This window comes from Mytilus edulis, chromosome 8 (assembly GCF_963676685.1).
Source record: "Mytilus edulis chromosome 8, xbMytEdul2.2, whole genome shotgun sequence".
NCBI lineage: Eukaryota > Metazoa > Mollusca > Bivalvia > Mytilida > Mytilidae > Mytilus > Mytilus edulis.
This window is the reverse complement of record NC_092351.1, coordinates 82982068-83001172: the sequence shown is the minus strand read 5'-3', so window position 1 is coordinate 83001172 and position 19105 is coordinate 82982068. Positions and strand designations below refer to the sequence as shown.

At 32.4% G+C, this 19105-nt stretch overlaps 1 protein-coding gene across 2 annotated transcripts in view; it reads left to right on the top strand.

Annotated features, from left to right (window-relative positions):
- Window positions 1–1956: 1956 nt before the first annotated feature.
- LOC139486418 (uncharacterized) overlaps window positions 1957–19105 on the top strand; it is a 28925-nt gene continuing 11776 nt past the window's right edge. For both annotated transcript variants that reach the window (XM_071271290.1, XM_071271289.1), the window contains exons 1-13: window positions 1957–2067; window positions 4365–4415; window positions 5594–5716; window positions 7141–8933; window positions 10789–10925; window positions 11665–11815; window positions 12253–12369; window positions 12880–12956; window positions 13580–13815; window positions 15185–15264; window positions 16294–16415; window positions 16919–17055; window positions 18386–18559. In XM_071271290.1, the coding sequence (XP_071127391.1) occupies window positions 4384–4415; window positions 5594–5716; window positions 7141–8933; window positions 10789–10925; window positions 11665–11815; window positions 12253–12369; window positions 12880–12956; window positions 13580–13815; window positions 15185–15264; window positions 16294–16415; window positions 16919–17055; window positions 18386–18559 (3179 nt within the window). In that variant the 5' untranslated portion in view covers window positions 1957–2067; window positions 4365–4383. The remainder of the gene's footprint in view (window positions 2068–4364; window positions 4416–5593; window positions 5717–7140; window positions 8934–10788; window positions 10926–11664; window positions 11816–12252; window positions 12370–12879; window positions 12957–13579; window positions 13816–15184; window positions 15265–16293; window positions 16416–16918; window positions 17056–18385; window positions 18560–19105) is intronic.

Genomic DNA, 19105 nt, shown 5'->3' with positions numbered 1-19105 from the left:
CTGAGCCGGTCCAGATTTTTTCAGTTTGGATTTTATGGTTTTGTCCCGGCGTTACCGTTTAAATACAGAAAATATTTCTTTATATTTTATGTATGATATAAATATTAAAAAAAAAAACATTTGTCTTTACCTACCTTCCATATTTTTTTCTACAAGAGAAACAGAACGTTTAGTATTTTTTTTTAATGGTTTTCAATTTTTGTTACCCAAAAGTGCAATGATATATTTGGTTTTTAATTTTCAAACTTCACATCTTCATTGCACATAACGAACATAGAAGGATGGTTTTCTTCGTTGAATGAGTGTAAAAGTTGTAACAGAAAATATAGAAGAAAACAAGAAAATCAGAAATCTTCAATCTTCAATCTTTGTCGTGATGACAGAGTAATCTCTCTTGTAAATTATCCTCTCTTGTAAAATTATTAACCACTAATGTAGTTACTCCTTTGTACTTTTATATTGTAGGTGGCGCTTTAAAAATATTAAAGAATCAATGTATGAAGTGAAAAAAAAATGTTAATTAGGTAATTGAAATGACATGAAAAATTAAAAAATAATAATATTATTAAAAGAAATTTGTATCAAATTATCCACTAAAACGGTTTGTTTCCTCTTTTTTCTGCATCTGGCAAATTGATTGTTAATAAATTGTCTAACTCTGTTGGAATTTGTCCTGTTATAAAGTAGATTTGATGAAATAATGTGTCTCTGGCATTTGAATACAGATCACATCCAAAAAGGTAGTGTTGTACATTTTCTTTTTGTTTGCAGTGATCACAGATTTCCGAATTGATGCGCTGGTTTATTATAAATTGGTATGCATTTAATTTAGAATAACTGTTGATTATGTTGTACATTTTATTTTGACGGGAAGTATTTTTTTACTTTATTTTTAACTTCAGGATGAAATCTGAAATAATGACTTCCAGCATCACTGTTTTCCCATCTGCGTTGCCATTTTTTTGTAACTGAATTTCTAGCTGCTTTTTTAACATCTTGTTTTGTAAATACTATGTCATCAACTGCTAGTGTTTATGCTTCTTTAGCAGCTTCTTTTGCCAGGGAATCTGCCTCATCATTTCCTTTTATGTTGGCATGTCCTGGTGTCCAGTTTAAGTTGATTAAAATTCCATGTTCGTTTAAATTTTTCATTTTCCCTTTGATTTCGTTAATGGTTTGATGATAGCTGTCAATTTTCCAATTAAGAGTTAAGATACCTAATGCGGTTTAACAGTCCGAAAATATAGTTAAAGTATCAATTTGCGCTTTAGAAAAAGATTCTATGTGATCCAGTACAATTTTTATTGCTATAAGTTCAGCTAGCAAGATTGATCCTTTGTTAGAGCATGGAAGTATTAAATATAATACTTTCATGGTTAGAGACAGGTCTTTTTAATTTTTCTTCTTGATCATTGATGTAGATTATAGCTCCTGCACCGCATGGGCCTGGATTTCCCAAACATGACCCATCTGTAAAAGCGACTGCTGTGTTCAATGGTGTTTGAGATTTGAGTTGTTCAGAGATAATTTGTTTCCCTTCCTCTATTTGGGCTGTTGTTCTGGATTTTGAGCTGCCTATGTTACGCCAGTAGTCAGGGGCTCTAATGACTGATACTAGACCTTGGTATTCATACTGTGGTTCTATCTTGTTTATATCAACCAATTCTGTATCTCTCATGTCTTCTGTTTGCTGATACATTTTTCCTAATGCATGTAATGCGGGTGATATAAATGTTTCTGGATTTTCCTCCTGTTTCCAAATTTCAAATTTTCTTTTAATTGGGATATTATTACTGTATGAATGAATTTTTCCTAACTCTCTATGGCCTTTTCTTCTCTTCTTAAATCTATTGGTAATGTTCCACTGACTAAGTACTTCTAATCTAGTAGAAAACGCGGGAAATATAGAGTTGTTGGACTTGCTGTTGAATTTTTGTCGCGAGATGTCGCTTTAACGATCTATTTTTGTGGTTTTCAATATTGAAGAGTTCGTCGTCTCGAATGTACACAACTTTGTCATTGTCTCTTTATAACTACTAACAAACCAACGATGCCTGCAAATAACAGGTTCTTTTGTTTATTGAATTCTATATCACACTACTACACCTCCCAAAAATCCATTTAAGAGCTTTTTCAGATATCAAAATTACGACCTATTTCTGAGGACAATTTCATGCATGATCTTGCAGTCTCAGACTCAGCTGATTCAATTTCTTGATTTACACATGCAATCACAGGCACTTGTTTCTATCCATTGGACTGTTGGAAGACCCATTATCAACGTACATTAACGAGCTCGTAAATATACGTTGATAGTTGGTCTTCCAATGGATAGAAACAAGTGCATGTGCATGCAAGTGTTTTTAAACTGTTATATTTATGAAACGTTATGAAATTAGGATATAAAGGGTACATTAGTGAATGCAAATATATAACAAAATTTCAGGGCTGTCAGGTTTTCATGAAGCAAATGCATGAGATTAGGCAAAAATTGTAAAGATCAAAGAGATTAAAACAACAGATCAAAGGAAAAGGTATCAGGTCTGTTATCGCCCAATACACTTTCGCACCCTACATGTTCGCCCTCAAAGTCTGTTTCGCACCCTACACGTTCGCGCCCAATTTTTACCTGAGTGGACCATATCAAGGACAATTCAACTGTGTTAATATTGCTATCATCTTCTGCAGCATTGCAGGGACGAAATAAAATGCACAGCAAAATCCAGCTAAGTTATGAATTTTCAAAATCATACAATGCATTTGAATTCCATTTATCTAGGGCATGCTATGCCTTCAAACTTTTCCAGATGCACAGATTTGTCTGTACTCAGAGTAAATTTTGAGGTGAAAATACAGCCATTTTAGCCAAAGGGTCCACATGAACTTTAAGATTTATTCAACACATTAAAAAACGTTGTCAGAATCTCACTATATGTAGAAACAATGAAAAAAAAAAATTTATAGCAATACACTTACCAAAACTCGATTCCAAATTATATAAATAATACCAATAAAAATTGGGCACGAATGTGTTGGATGCGAATGTGTAGGGTGTGAAAGTGAAAGGGCGCGAATGTGAATGGGCGCAAACGTGATTGGTGGCGAACGTGATTGGGCACGAACAGACCCGGATTCAAGGATTCAAATGCCACCAAATAAGCATGAAAACGTGTGAGTCTCATGTGAAATGCGTGAGACTTGGCAGTAACGAAATCTCTATTTTTTGTTACATGGCCAAAGTTGTACATTGCAAAATGATCAAGGCTGAACCAGTCCCATGGTGGAAACATCTTGTTTCTCAAATCCTTGTATTAAGCCATCTAGTCCGTATTGTGAAGCCACAATGTATATATTTGAATACCACCACAGATTTTACAAGCTGTGATGAAGCATTTTGGGCTTATGGAAATCAATCGCCAATCAATAGATCATTCTACACAATGACATTCTGAGAAGGGAAACAAAAACACAGGAAACATCACTGAATCAAGCGCTGACAACATTTTCTCTCATCAACCTGGGACCATGAATACATAGAATGTTGACAATATTATCCATAATTTTAATCCTGCTCAAACCCCAATTTAATCAGGCGCCGACAACTTATCTCTCATCAACCTGGGACCATGAACACATAGAATGTTGACAATATTATCCATAATTTTGATCCTGCTCAAACCCCACTTTTATTTGTATTTTTATTTTTATTTTTTTATTTGTTTACAGTCACTCAAACAATGGTCATACATTATTTTACCTGTTTTTAGCGCATCATAAATATATCTTTTTGTAGACGATTGTAGTCTGACGTACAAAGATTAAATTCTGGTATCTTTGATGAGTTTATTTATACATGATGGTATTTTCTGTTGTTGATTTACAAAAGAAAAAAGAAGCCCACCTTGAAAAAAAAAATAGATTGTAGATTTGAATTATTCATGTTTACCCCTGCATAAACATGAAAAAAAGGAGCAATAGTAATATGTATGATTGTCAACAGCTGATTGTCAATGAAACAACAACGTGTGTCACTATTTAAAAATTGTAAGTAAGCTACTATATATAGATGACAGTGCAACCTTTAACAATGAGCAAAACCTATACTGTATTATATAGTAAGCACTCAAATACCTTACCGTGACAAATGTGGAACAAAAAGAGAAAAATGCCACATTCTTTATTTTTCATTGGGATATATATATTATATACCACAAGTACCATTACATATATGCACTAAACTTTATGTATTATAAATCTTTGGCAAAGTAAATAGCTGCCACCTTGAATATGCTTAAAAAATCATCACTACATTTTGAATATGTTTACTCTATCTTTCCTTATTTAACATTTCATTTTATTTACAGATTAGAAAATTGAAATAGGATGGCAACTATAAAACACAAAAATGACAAAAAGTAAGTACATTTAAAACTTAGTAAATTATTATTGCTTTAATGATATTAAACCTTAAACTTATTCATTTTTATATCTCAGTTTTCTGAAGAATGAAGTTGAGAATGGAAATGGGGAATGTGTCAAAGAGACAACAACCTGATCAAAAAGCAGAAAATGTGTACTAGTTCAATGAAAATGGATGTCACACCAAAGTCTAAAACCTATAAATGTCAGAACTAAAAAAAACCATACACAAGTATAAAAGGCCAGAGGTTCCTGACCTGGGACAGGTCCTAAAATGCAGCAGGGTTAAATTTTCTAAACATTCTCTTTTTGAAATGTTTATTAAACATGTTAAAATTTGTCTCCTGAACTTAATTTGAACCCCCACTCAACCTCAGTGAAACATTTTGAAGTGTTATGGCCTTTATAGTTTTATGTATTGCTGTTTGTATCGTTTACATTCTGTTCATTTTAAAAACATACATTTATTGAAAGTTTTAAGGCAGATGGTTGAACAAAAATTTGAATATTTTAAGTTGCTGATGATTATTTATATAAAAATAAAGAAGTTTGGTACATGTATGATTGCCAATGAGAAGACAATTATTCAACAAAGTTCAAATGTAGTGGATATAAGCAAAGATAAGAAACTTAAACAAAGAAACTACAATGTACATGTATGCAGCAATAAAAGGCTCAGGCACATACAGAATGTGGCAGGGTTAAAGGTTTGTCCATCAAATATTTCCATCACTTTTTTTCACAGAATCTACATAAAAGCATGACAGGAATGACTTCATAGTTGGTCAGCATCTCATCAGACACATACTGCCTGTTTTCTGATACCTTAAATTCAGAAATTATTGCGTGCATTTATTAATGCGATTTTGTCATTTTAGACTGAAATGCGATTATAATTTTTACGATTTTGAGAAAAATCCTGTTTAATTTATATAAAATCATTCAAAATGCGAGTTCAAATTATTGCGTTTTCAACTCTGTCGCATTTTTCGCAATAATAAAAACCTCGCAATAATTTCTGAATTTACAGTACTTAAAATTACATGTGGAGGATATACTTAGCGGTACCATTACTATTTTAGGTCTTCAATGGATTCAACATTTCAGAATTTTATTTTTGTTTTTAGATTGTATAAGTTGAGAAAAAGTTGTATGCATTTGTAATTTTCTTCAGGTTATTCCAGTTGAAAAAAGAAAGTAAGAAGTTGCATGCTGAAGTAGAGGCCCTAGAGGATGCTCTCATCCTACATCAACGATACAAACATGACAATGACACTAGTGTTAGAGGTCTATTAAGGTAAGATTAAGTTAAACCTTTCAAGAAAAGTATTAGTGCTTTGCAGTATTATTAAGTAATGACAGGTTTTGTATTCTGGTGTTTACCGGTACATGATTTTCTATTGGAAAGACATTATTTATCAATTGTTTATTATTATTGCATTTCAACATTAAATAGATTATTTTTTCCCCTCATTTTTGGCACTTTTATAAGTAAAGCTGACACAATAGACTTTCAACTTTCAAGTTTTCTGCAATTCTGTCAAAAACTTTTGTTTTACTGAACATCATTAGTACGTTTAGAGGTGTTGTCTTGTCAGTTTCTTCGTTGATGTTGAACGATTAGTTGAAAGAATGAGAACGCTATTCGTTGTACTGCAGGAATTATTTGGAAATTAAATTCGTATAATTGATATTCAATACTGCTAGCATTCAGGAATTATGATTAAGTACATTCAGAACAAATATTATTTATAGTTTATCCTGCATAATGACAATCACAAAGAGCTTGGTGAAAATTGATAGAGCAGGGATACAAGCTATCCTCTCTATCTGGTAAATGACATCACACAGGCACACACTATTGATAGAGCAGGGATACAAGCTATCCTCTCTATCTGGTAAATAACATCACACAGGCAAACACAATTGAGGAACTTTTCTGGTGAATGACATAACTCAAAAGTGTCCTATTTAACAATAAAGTCATTAATCGGTTCTGGAATACACATTAAAATCTGAATTCTGATTCTCTGCTTACAAGTTCTTTTCTTACATGATACGTATCAATGTCTATTTAAAAATACCTTTACTAAATACATATACATGAATATAATAGTGTTAAGTGTAAAGTTGTTGACATAAAATTAACCAGACACAACTTGCTGGTTGGTGTGAGCCATTGCTCTGTGTTGAAGGTTGTGCTTTGACCTATAATTGTTTACTTTTTTTTACATTGTAACTTGGATGGAGAGTTGTCTCATGAGGAGGGATAGGACCTTAATCGGGGCTCCCGGGTCGTGGTTTTTAGCTCGGGTTTGGGGATTGACCCTCTCAGGATCCAGGAATTCTTTTTTAGAATTTTGGGATGTTGGGATTTAATAATAAAAAGAAGATGTGGTATGATTGCCAATGAGACAACTATCCACAAAAGACCAAAATGACACAGACATTATCAACTATAGATCACTGTACGGCCTTCAACAATGAGCAAAGCCCATACCGCATAGTCAGCTATAATGACAACCACTGAATTACAGGAAATTTTTTTAAATTTAGGACCTCTGGATTTTGTGTTTTTAACCTCGGGATTTCGTGATCAGGACCTCTCCTACCCCCTCTCTTATTGCCACTCATACCATGTCTTCTTATTTCTATAAAAATATTTGATGTTAAGATTCTCTATTTTAATGTTATGCTTTACGTTTCTTTTTTCTTTATTAGAAAAGAAATAGGAGGATCCATTTGGCAGCGTGGGGGGTCCGGTAAATTACATTCATACAGGACCGCAAATGATTTAGAAGAATCGGAGAAAAATGTACCAGAATCACGAGTAAACAAAAGACGACAGAGGAGAAATAAACAATATGAAGCTAATCAAAAAGAAAATGAAAAAGATAAAGTCAATTCAAAGCTAAGTGAAAACCAGAATGAACTGGTTGCAAAATCTGCAGGAGTTCCTATCCATAACAAAAATGGGGATAGTGCTAATGATGAAAGCATGGACAACAAAGGTAAACATGGAAACCAGAAAGACCATGTGACAAAAACAACCAATGGGTTGAAAGTAGATTCAAATTTTGAAATTGAGGCTGAAAAGGTTTCAATTTTAAAGAACAAAGTTTTAGAAAAAGCTAGTGTAGGTGTTATTCATCGAAAGCATAGTACACCTAAAACACATTCAGATTTAAAATCAAATTTTGATTCAAATAAAAATTCTTCAAAAATTTCAAATGAAACTCCTGTAAAACTCCAGTCAGCTTTAAAAAATGTAGACAAATCAAGGCATAACAAATTTGATGATGTACAAAATATGAGAAATATTACTAATCAAAATGCAGAGAAATTACTAAATGATGGGCTACTTAGAGGGAAGCCTCCGAGTACAAAACTAAAACAGACTAATATTAAACCTTCACAAGCATTAGAAAGGTGCAGAGATAATGAAGTTTTTAAAATATTATCAATGCCTAGCAACCAAAGGCCTGATCAGTTACCTAGCAACCAAAGATCAGACCTAGTACCAAAATCAGGTTCATTAGATAATGGGGTGCCTAGTCAAAATGAATCAAACAATTCCAATAGAGAGCAAACAATTTCTAAATGTGATCCTCATGTGAAAGATTGGATTCAAAGCTTAGGACTTATGGAAGAGGAAAAGTATTTAAAAATGTTTGCCGAAAATGAAATGGATATGGACGAGGTTTCTCAGCTAACAGCATTACAACTTAATGAAATAGGAATCACGGCATTTGGTGCATTGAATAAAATTCTCAGAGGTATAAAAGAATTAAAACAAACAAAAAACTCATTGGAAGTAAGACCAACAAAAAATCTTTCATCTAGTCTGGATTTCAAAAACGTTTTAAATATAGAAAATGAGAATAGACAATCTAAAACTTTAGGGCATACAGATCATGATTTCAAAAGGAGTATGACATTTGAAGAGCGTTTAAGTAATATGGATCAGTCCAGGACTAATTTACGAAGATCTAGAAGTTTTGCAAGCTCTGCGTCGAAAAGTTTGTATTCTTCTGATGCGTTGAGAGCTTCGCTTGATGATGGCATGGCAGAGAGAATGAAAAAAGAAAAAGCAAATCTGAAAGACAAAAATATTGAATCCAATACAATGTCTGTTGTGCGAAAAAGTGTGAATTCTCCTGTTCAAAATACTGAGACCCCAAAAATTGCTGATAAAGACAATCAGCCAGTCCAAAATGATGAAAAAGTCAAAACTCTCAGAAAAAGGTCCAATTCTCCAGCTAGGAGACCAGCTAGCAGTCCAGCAAGAAGGAAGACGAAACCTGCAGACAAACCTGCCGATTCTGATGTTCCAGCTAAAAAGAAATGTGATAATACTCCAACAGGACAGAAGGGTCCATTCTCCAGGCAGGGGAGTGAGGTTGGTGGAAAAAAGAGCACACTGAATAGACAAGGGAGTGGCAAATCTAAGAATACCCCTGTTCTCTGGCCAAGAGCCAAATCTGCACAGGGGGCTGAGAAGAAGGCTAAGGAAGGTAATAAGAAACTAAGAAATATTTGTATATATTGAAACTAAAGCTATGAATAGATTTTAAGAAGTGGTTACTGTAAATTCAGATATTGTTGGATGTTTTTATTTAAAATTACTGAGGGATGGGTTTTATACATGTAGTAAAAATATAAAAGATCACATTATTTTTTTTATCTGATATTTGATATTTGAAAATATTTAGATTGTTACTGGTGAGTGTGGAATAGAATGTTCAACACCAAGAACAGAAGAGTAGCACATGTAAAATATCAAGAATACATAAAATAAATGCACTCTAAGCATGATTTTGTTTAAAATATCCAGAAATTTATAACATCGCTGAGTGAAATGACAAATGCTATATGATTCTAAACAGCTGAAGTATATATACATTGTATGTGTTTATTTGTTAGTAGCAAGTAGTCAGGTATGCTGAATGAAAAGTCCCAACACAGTAATCTATATAATTCACTGACATACATGATATATTTATATTGTGGATTCATTTATATTCTTGAGGTACCTAATTTTGTGGATTTTGTTTAGAAATAGTAGACCATAAATTAAGATGTTCAAAGAAGTAAGTTTATGTGTCTATTGATTTATACATGTTATATGCAGACTATAGCAAATCCATGACATCAAATATCCATGAAAATCTAATATTGAAATTGCTACCCAAGAAAATGAATGAATCCACAGTATTTAAATACATGTCTACCTATTCCGCATCCACTGATGGTAAAAAACACATGAAGGAATTCCATAATTTAAAAATATATATTCTACCCTTTCATAGCATGCATACCATTATCATGATTATATAAATAAATTCACATACATGTAACTTTGTAACATTGACCTATTTAATGTATAAATCTCACCAGCATATGAAAAAAAAATTCGTCAAAAACTCGTATGTAAAAATGTAGCCAAGTTGTAGGTGTATGCAATGTATATATAGATATATATGTATATAATATAATAATTATGTAATGACTATTGATAATTTACACTTAAGGTCTAGGTACACTTGACAATTCGAGAAGTGCCTTGAATAACATACGATACCAGCAAAATATTAAAGTGCATAGAACATATTATATTCATAACATACTTATCCCCTAATCATATATCTCTTAAAGGAGGATGGAGGAAGTTAGGTTTGGGAAAGTACATGTAAACTGATAAATGCTGATCCTTGTACAAATGTTTTTATTCATTGAATTAAAAAAATTATAAAAAAAAAACACAAGAATTAAGTGTTTATTAAGATGCATGCATCTTTCAATGGGATTGGGCAGAAAATAAAATAACCTTGTAACTGAAGTTTGAACAATTATGAAAATCGGGTAAACAAGTTTTCTGTATTCAAAATTTGAGTACAAATATTGATGGATAAAAAGCAATTATTCTTATAAAAACCTAAAATTGAAGAGCAAATGTACACAATAAAAATAGTGACATTAGAAAAACTTTTATAGGTTCACAATCAAAAGAAATTTGAAATTCTCTTATGAGCTGCATCGGAAAAAAAGTGACCTTATGGAAATGCACATATTCATTATTCATTTGCGTGTACATAGTACAAGAATTTTGTTGATTTGGAAACATTCGAATACAAAATAATTTCAATTAAAGGACAAATTTTGGTCTGATTTGTAGGAATCTAATATTACAACAAATCATTTTGAACACAATTGCAGACTTTGCATCAAGCTTTTTTAAACCCAAAATGAGTTAAGAGATGTATAGATAAATATTTGAATACAGTCAATTTCTTTTCTTTGCAGGTCATATGTTGTCACTGATGTTTTATCAAATATACTCTTAATCATCTTTTACCACATTCTTTACAGGGGTTGCAGCAGCAGCTAAAAAATTTAATGAAAAACAGAAACAGATTATAGAAAAGGAAGAAAAACACACAAAAGTAAAGAAAATAAAGAAAGTACAAAGAGATGAAATGGCAGCAAGGCATGAAAATAGACAACAGGTACATTTAACTAATGTTTTGGTTATTTGCAGGGGCAGATCCAGCCATTTTAAAAGGAGTTCCCAACCCAAGGTAAAAGGGGGGGGGGGGGGGGGTTCCAACTATATGCTCCCATTCAATTGCATTGATTGTCCCCAAAAAAAGGGGGTGGGTCAAACCTGATATTTGTGTGCATTTCAATAACAGAACAAACAAAATTTCCAGCCATTGTCAAAAGTATGCTAAAACTTCTAATGTGACCTTCTTCAATTGCAAAAACGATTACACATACCTGGTATATATGCAAAAAATTACAGGTATGTATTTTTAAATATCTGAAGTTACTGATCATTATTAAGTATGATAACTTTAAATTACCGGTGATTGATTTTGCCTGTTCAGAGTCTTCAGGATTATTGTTTATTTTTGTGTGTATTAACCTAAAATGAAAGTGTTAATTGTCATTGGGTGAATTTCTATTGTTTATTACTAATTAACCAATCAAAATGTGTTAGTTTACACTTTTGAAACTATTACCCAGCATGCAATAAATTCTGATATTGACAAACGTCTGGAAAATTGAAATGATTTGATATACTTTTCAGGATGATATTGATTAGAAAGATGAAATTTTGTCCCTATTTTTTTTTAACAATCACAATAATTAATGCACACATGCAGTATACAGAACTGAATAAATTTATAATGCTAGTGTTTAAATTGTCTGGAATAAAATGAAATGATTTGGTATAATTTTCAGGCTGAAATTGAGGAGGATGACATTGATGATGGCCGAGTAGATAAGTTAGACAGAGAATATGAGCAGGAGAGGATGGTGATAACAGAACTAGACCAGGACATCAGTAAACTGATATCTGTCACAGTGTTAGATCCTGTCAACAAGAACAATGGTATTTATCATACTGGGGCTCATCCCAGAAAATGTTAGGACTAAATTTAGTCATGAATTTGATGTGAGCAATTAAAGGCAACCATACAGCCTTCAACAATGAAAAATACGTACTAAGTATAGTCAGCTATAAAAGGCCCTAACATGATGTGAGACAATTCAATTGAGAAAAAATATAGCCTAATTTGTAGCAAAACAATTAACATGATTAATGATAAAAACATATATGACAGACATGAACCAACAACAAACACTCAATTACAGACTCCTGACTATGGGACAAGCCCATATAGAATGTTGCGGTTGAATGTAGACTTTGACCACGAAATATCCACAAACAAACAAGTTTTCCTGAATCCACAAAATTTTGAAGTAACGAAAAATAAATTTATGAATTCACACTATCTTGTAGAATACTCAATTACCTTGTTTTTTTAGATTATGTAGAAACCTCAAAGAGGGAAGAGAGACCTGTTGAGAGACCCAGACCCAGGTCATCAAGACATGTCAGACAAAGTATAAACAAACCAATCTATATTGGTGCAGATTTCCCTGGTAAGTTACTTTCTGAAACATAAAGAAAATTAAGGGATGGATTTAAATTACATGTCATGAAAATGAGGTGAAATGATTCATTAATTCATGATTAAAATCCTTATGGGTTGTTAATATCTGTGTGTCTGGTAATTGGAAATTTCTCAAGATAATTTGGGGTTAGAATGATAACAAAATACACAGTTAGCTCCCCTTATATGGGGGTCTCATTGGGGGTTCCGATCCTGGATCCTACTTACTGTTTTGTTAGATTCCTGTACCCTGCTTACACTATGTACGCAAGCACTTCTCATTTTTTTGTAACTTCCTGTGTCCCGCAAGACTTCATTTCCCGTTTTCACAGCACAATAATTTGACTTTCACATGTCACGCTTACAAAAAATGGGCAATCCTGCATCGCTTAGACCACAATCAGACCCACTTATATGTTAATTTCTAATGAATTTCAACCAAATTAGCCTAATTAGCTTGTACATTTAGATAAAAGCAGACTATATTTGTTATTTTCAGGTGACTTTTTACCCACTGGTCAAGGCAAGAGGTATCAGTCTGCAAGAGAAAATGAAGTAAAGACAATAGAGTCACAGGTATATAGCTCATTAATACTTCTACAAAGACAATAGAGTCACAGGTAGATAGCTCATTAATACTTTTACAAAGACAATAGAGTCACAGGTATATAGCTCATTAATAATTCTACAAAGATTTGAAAAAAGCAGGGCATATGTTATTAAGAAATATCCAGTTGGTTTTGAAACAATTCAGTATTATAGTTATCTATATGTTAATACAAGCTAAAAATAATAATAATCTGGATATTAACTGCAAAAAAATCTTGATTTACTGCAAATTAGGTATCAGAACAATAGTTAGAACATGTACTAGTCAATGAATATAAAAATACATTACTATTCTAATTTATTATTCATTCGTTTATGAATTTATTAAAATTGAGAATGGAAATGGGGAATGAGTCAAAGAGACAACAACGCAACCATAAAACAGACAACTGCTGAAGGCCACCAATGGGTCTTCAATGCAGCGAGAGAAACTCCCGCAACCTGAGGAGTCCTTCAGCTGGCCCCTAAACAAATATGTTACTAGTTCAGTGATATTGGATGTCATACTGAACTCGAATTATACACAAGAAACTAAAATTTAAAATCATACAAGAGTACAAGACTAACAAAGTATATTTCTGCTTTTTCAGATTGAAGAATTACAAAACAAGGCATTGTCAGGTGAAATGGTTACCATGGATTTAGTTAAAGGACTCCAACAAAGACTGGAAGAAATCGAACAACAGATAAAGGATACAAAACCTCCAAAAATAAAACAGAAACATAGAGGGACGGAGCCCAAACATCCTGTGTCCATGTCAGTTAGAGGGAAGGACATTATCAGTGAGATAGAAAAAGAGAAAGAGAAAGATATTAGACCAATGAGGTACTATACTGTAATTGTACTTTTTTTCGCGGTGTGTTTATTTTCACAAATTTTGCGGTTGATTTATTATAAAAAAAAAATACACTTGAATCTAAATCAAACCTTTCACCTGAAAGGAAATAAGTTTAAAATCGCGAAATTAAATACCCGCGAACGTGTTTGAAAAACACAAGTCAGGAAAATAAGTACCTGCGAAAAAAGTGCAAGTACAGTATTTGTCTGCTTGTAAACTTTTTTATTAGAAATTTATTATGTAATTTTTTTTTCTGTCCTGTGATGAAAGACATAGTGAGGGCCCCAAAATGACAAATGTAAAACAATTCAAATTAAAAAACAGCCTGATTATGTATAAAACAGAAAATGAACCAGTACAGAATACGTCAACACAAACAATAAACACTGAATTACAGGTTTCTGTTTTAGGACAGGTACATATAGAATTTAGTGCAGTTAAACATGTTTGCTAGTGCCAAACCTTCCCCCTAACCTTGGACAAGAATGTTTGATACATTTATAATATTATAAGAAATGACTGTTTTATTTTTTCTGTCTATTCAAAATAAAATCAAAAAATGTGGTGCACACTAAATAACCGACATAGCGGGTTATTTCAAAGTGTGCACCACATTTTTAATGTTATTTCGAATAGACAGAAAAAATAATACAGTAATTTCTTATAATTTAATTCTAAATTCCATTTTTAAACGGAGTAAACCAAGAAAAATGTTGATGAAGTCACGGTCACATGACAAAATTATGTCTATGTGCTGATATACAAAAGGACGTCAGCCAATCAGAAGACGTGTTACATCCAAAATTAAATTACATAAAAATGAAGCTTCTTTTATACCAGTTATTCATGTATTGAACACAATTTAAGCAAATCTGTATATATGCGAAAGCAAATTTACAGATCTAACATTTTTGGGCTGATGTTTGGACGAGTTGTATATATATATATATATATATATATTCTCTATTGCCTGCAGAAGGAGAGTGTAAATGATAAACATAATAAACACAAACTTAAACAATTGATCTGCATGGATTATGTCCCCTTTCATGTCATTTTTTGGTCTGCTGTTTTTCTTCAAAGTTATTGAATTTCTAGACTTCCATAGTTTGTCATATTTGGTGAGACTGCTCACAAATATCATAAGTCAATCATTTAAAGAATATCCATCTCAATAATTTTCAGAAAATGATAGAGAAATATGTATCATTTTTTTCCTAAAATTTGTGATAAGTTAACCTTTTGCTATTCTTATTTCACTGAGTTTGAACCCTGCTTAAAGGTTGTGGATCCAAACACCAACAAGCTATCTTATTTCACAGACTATCTACAGTATCTATTTGATTTTTTTTGTAGGTCACCAGAACTTTTAAAGGTCAATGATCCTTTGAAGTCTTTAGAGATTAACAGTGATGACATCATGTTTGATTCAACAGGTAAGAAAATTATCATAGGCAGATCCAAAAGCAGGGGGGAGGGCCTTTTGTGGGAAACATTTGGTTGATTATATAGGAATCACTAAAGCATGACTCCTGTAATACAAAATATAGAGAAACACCTGTCTAAAATATTAAAGTTTTAGCACAGGAAAATGGTATTAATCTTTGACTTCTAGCAACTATTGAACGAGTTATGATTTAACCTTATCAAAGCTGTGTCTCATAGTTAGTTTTGTTTCTGTATTTCACAATGTTGGTATTGGTCAAATTATGACAGTAGTTTTCCATTTATATTAAGTATATAAGTTGATATCACCTCTTAACTGTGCTTTTTATTTCATTTATTTTCTGATTTTTTCCTCACTTTTGTTGATTTGGGGACAAGGTATTTTTGTGCGTTAATCTTAATTTGTGGTTTCGCTAAAGTTTGTTTAAAAGGCTATTTACCATGTTGTACATTTAAGTTTGTGGTTTCTGTTTGACCATGTATTTAATTAAAATTGGTACCCCACAAATAATGAGTCCACAGTTCACAAATATGGGACCATAATATAGCACAACATTCTGCTTAAAACTAGATTAAGCAATGTCTTTAAGTAAGGTGTGATCCTTTGCTACATGTTAAAAGACTCACTAAGCCTTTGAGATGAAGAACAGTCATACACATTAAGTTTTGTCAGTTAACTTGTATGTAGGGATTTTGTGTTCAAAGTTTATTTTACTAATAACCTCTATTAAAATTAAGAAAAGAAAAAAGAGTTGCTCATTTATTGTTATTAGAATCACCTTTAGACCAATTCATTTTTATTTTTCCTAAATGTTTTTTTTTTTAATTTAAAAAAAATTACCATTGTTTATTTTAATTATTGCAAAGTTAAGATTTTTTAGACACTAGGAAAGGTCTGGTATTAATGGTCAATAGTTGATCTTTTGTCAATCATACCATATCTTATTTTTACCATGAAAGCAGTGCTGCATCAGATGAAGCACAATTTATCAAAATGATTTATTCTACTTTTCCTTCAGATTTGGTTGGAGAAGGAACTTTCTCCAGAGTGTACCATGGTGTGTGTCTAGGAGCAGAAGTAGCCATAAAACAACTTAAAATTCCTTTGACCTCACATGATAAAAACTATTTTGCTGCAGAGGTATGTTAAAATTCCTGTAAAAGAAAAGTGTTAATGGACGTTATACTAAACCGGAAATATACACAAGAAACTAAAATTAAAAATCATACAAGACTAACAAAGGCCAGAGGCTCATGAAGTGGGAATTGTGCAAAAATGCGGTCCAGATTGCACTGCCGCCATTAGTTTTTACAACAAACGGGTAAAACTTGGTTGAGCAGCTAAAGTACTATAAATTCAGAAATTATTGCGAGGTTTTTATTATTGCGAAAAATTCGACAGAGTTGTAAAAGCAATAATATAAACTCACATTTGTATATGAATTAAACCAGATTTGAGAAAAAATCGTAAAAATAAAATTCACATTTAAATTTAAAATGACAAAATTGCAATAATAAATGCACGCAATAATTTCTGAATTTACAGTATTCATGCTAATGACGCTCATGCAGCAGGTTATTTTTTAGTCACTACTGATGGAGGTGCTGTTAATAAAATAGATTCAAACTTTTTATATTTTGTAGGTTAGTCTTCTGAAGGAGCTGCATCATCCTCGTGTAGTACAACTGATAGGTGTATGTACTACAGACAAATTCCCACTTCTGGTACTAGAGTTTATGGCAAGAGGCAGTCTTTACTATTATCTACATGATCCAAAATGGTGAGACTTTTGCTATATTCTGGGAAATATTACAAAAAGCTGGGAGAAAGTTGTTGTCTACATGATATGTTTATCTGTGAATATTTTTAAGATGCATCTTGTACATGTAAAAGTAGAAATACATAAGACTTTAATCAAGCATTTGAAAATATCTGCAAGAAAAGTGAAAGGCAGCACTATTTTCATATTGATATAACAGGGTAATCAATTTCTGACACAAAATCATTACACACACACACACATGAAAAAAACAAAAGCAAATGAATAACATTGTTATTGCTGTTCTTCATCTATAAGGTATAGTGGGGTTTTCAAACACGATCAATACTCTAACCTTACTGAAAATATAAATTGTCCTGTAGCAACAACTTAAAATGCCATATCTTGTAAAATTTTAATAACTTTTGATCCCCTCAAAAATAAAATGTAAAAAAGTATATATTACTTTATCTGTAAAGTAAGAGTTATGTGCCCTTGGTTTGGTTCAAACATTTTCTAACATTGACTTTTTACATCAATATCAGAAGAATTCCAAAGGATCGGTGATTGATTTGACAGTTTGTGCCCATTCAAAATTTAATTCCTGTATTATTATTTGAGACAGGTAGACATTAACATAGTTGATCAGGTAAGGGCTAGTCCACTAAACCTGCCCAAAACCAATATACCTTCTTGGATTTCTTTTACATACTGTGCATTCATTTATTTTCATGGGTATTAATTTCCGTGGAGTGCTGAAAATTTGCATTTCATGGATACTTGGTTTTCCAAATCTCTGCATACAAAGCCTATAGTATTGAAAATTTGTTATTGGTGGAATATTTTAATTCATGGTTCATCTGTACCCACAATACCCATGAAAATTGGTATCCAATGTATAATAATGAATCCACAGTACATGAAATGGGCATACAGCCATTAATGAATGATGAACCCTATCCAGGAAGAAAATCTTCCTTCCTACCTTCTTACATTCATTGAATAGGGATCAACTGATGTCTGCATCCAGGTGCAGAATTTTCTCGCTGTGTGAAAGTCCAATTGGTGACCTTCAGGTATTTTCTGCTTTTTGGTTGGATTGTTGACTCTTAAACACATTCTTTCTTTTCAATTTTCAATTTTAGTAGTCATATTTCCCACTTGGTTTTTTTTGTGTTACCATTTTTGTTATTTGAACACATATCAAGAATGATATAGCTGTAGTGATTATGTACTGTTTCTTGACAAAGACAAATTCAAATAAAGTAAATTATTGAAAGATACAATTTTTGTTCCTTTTCACAATAAATTTGTAATATCAAATACATTACACCAAAATAATTATTTTCAGTGAGTCGATGGATCATGCTGAATATTATGGAGTTGCACATGATATCGCTCTAGGAATGAATTACCTGCATCAACACAAACCACAAGTCCTACATCTTGACCTCAAGTCTATGAATGTCCTTCTGGATAGTAGTGGCAGAGCTAAGATAGCAGACTTTGGATTTTCTAAATTTAGGTAAAACTTGAAAATATTAACATTTGTTATCTTTAATTTTATATTTTCCTCCAAACATTTAATTTTATACTGTGGATTCATTTATTTTCATTTTTTTATCAATTTTCTTGGATTCCTTAAAACTTGCATATACATAGATATTATATTTTCCTGCTCCATCAGTGACTTTCATTATGCCTTTTCAGGGGCGGATGCAGGAATTTTCGAAAGGGGGGGTGCTAACCCAGGGCACCCAGGGCAAAGGGGGGGTGCAAAACATATGTCCCGATACAAATGCATTGATCGGCAAAAATAAAGGGGGGGTGCGCACCCCCGGAACACCCCCCCCCCCCCCCCCTGGATCCGCCACTGCTTTTGATTTTGATATTCAAGTTTGACACCAAAAAAAAAGTTTTCCACATTTCATGAAATAACTTAAAATTCTGTCTCAATATTCTTGTAGATATTGAGCTGACTTTTGGTTCACAACTGTAAAATGATACCTAGGATTTTGTTCTGCATGAACTAATTTTCCAACAATTTTTAAGATTTTTAAGGCTGTTTTAA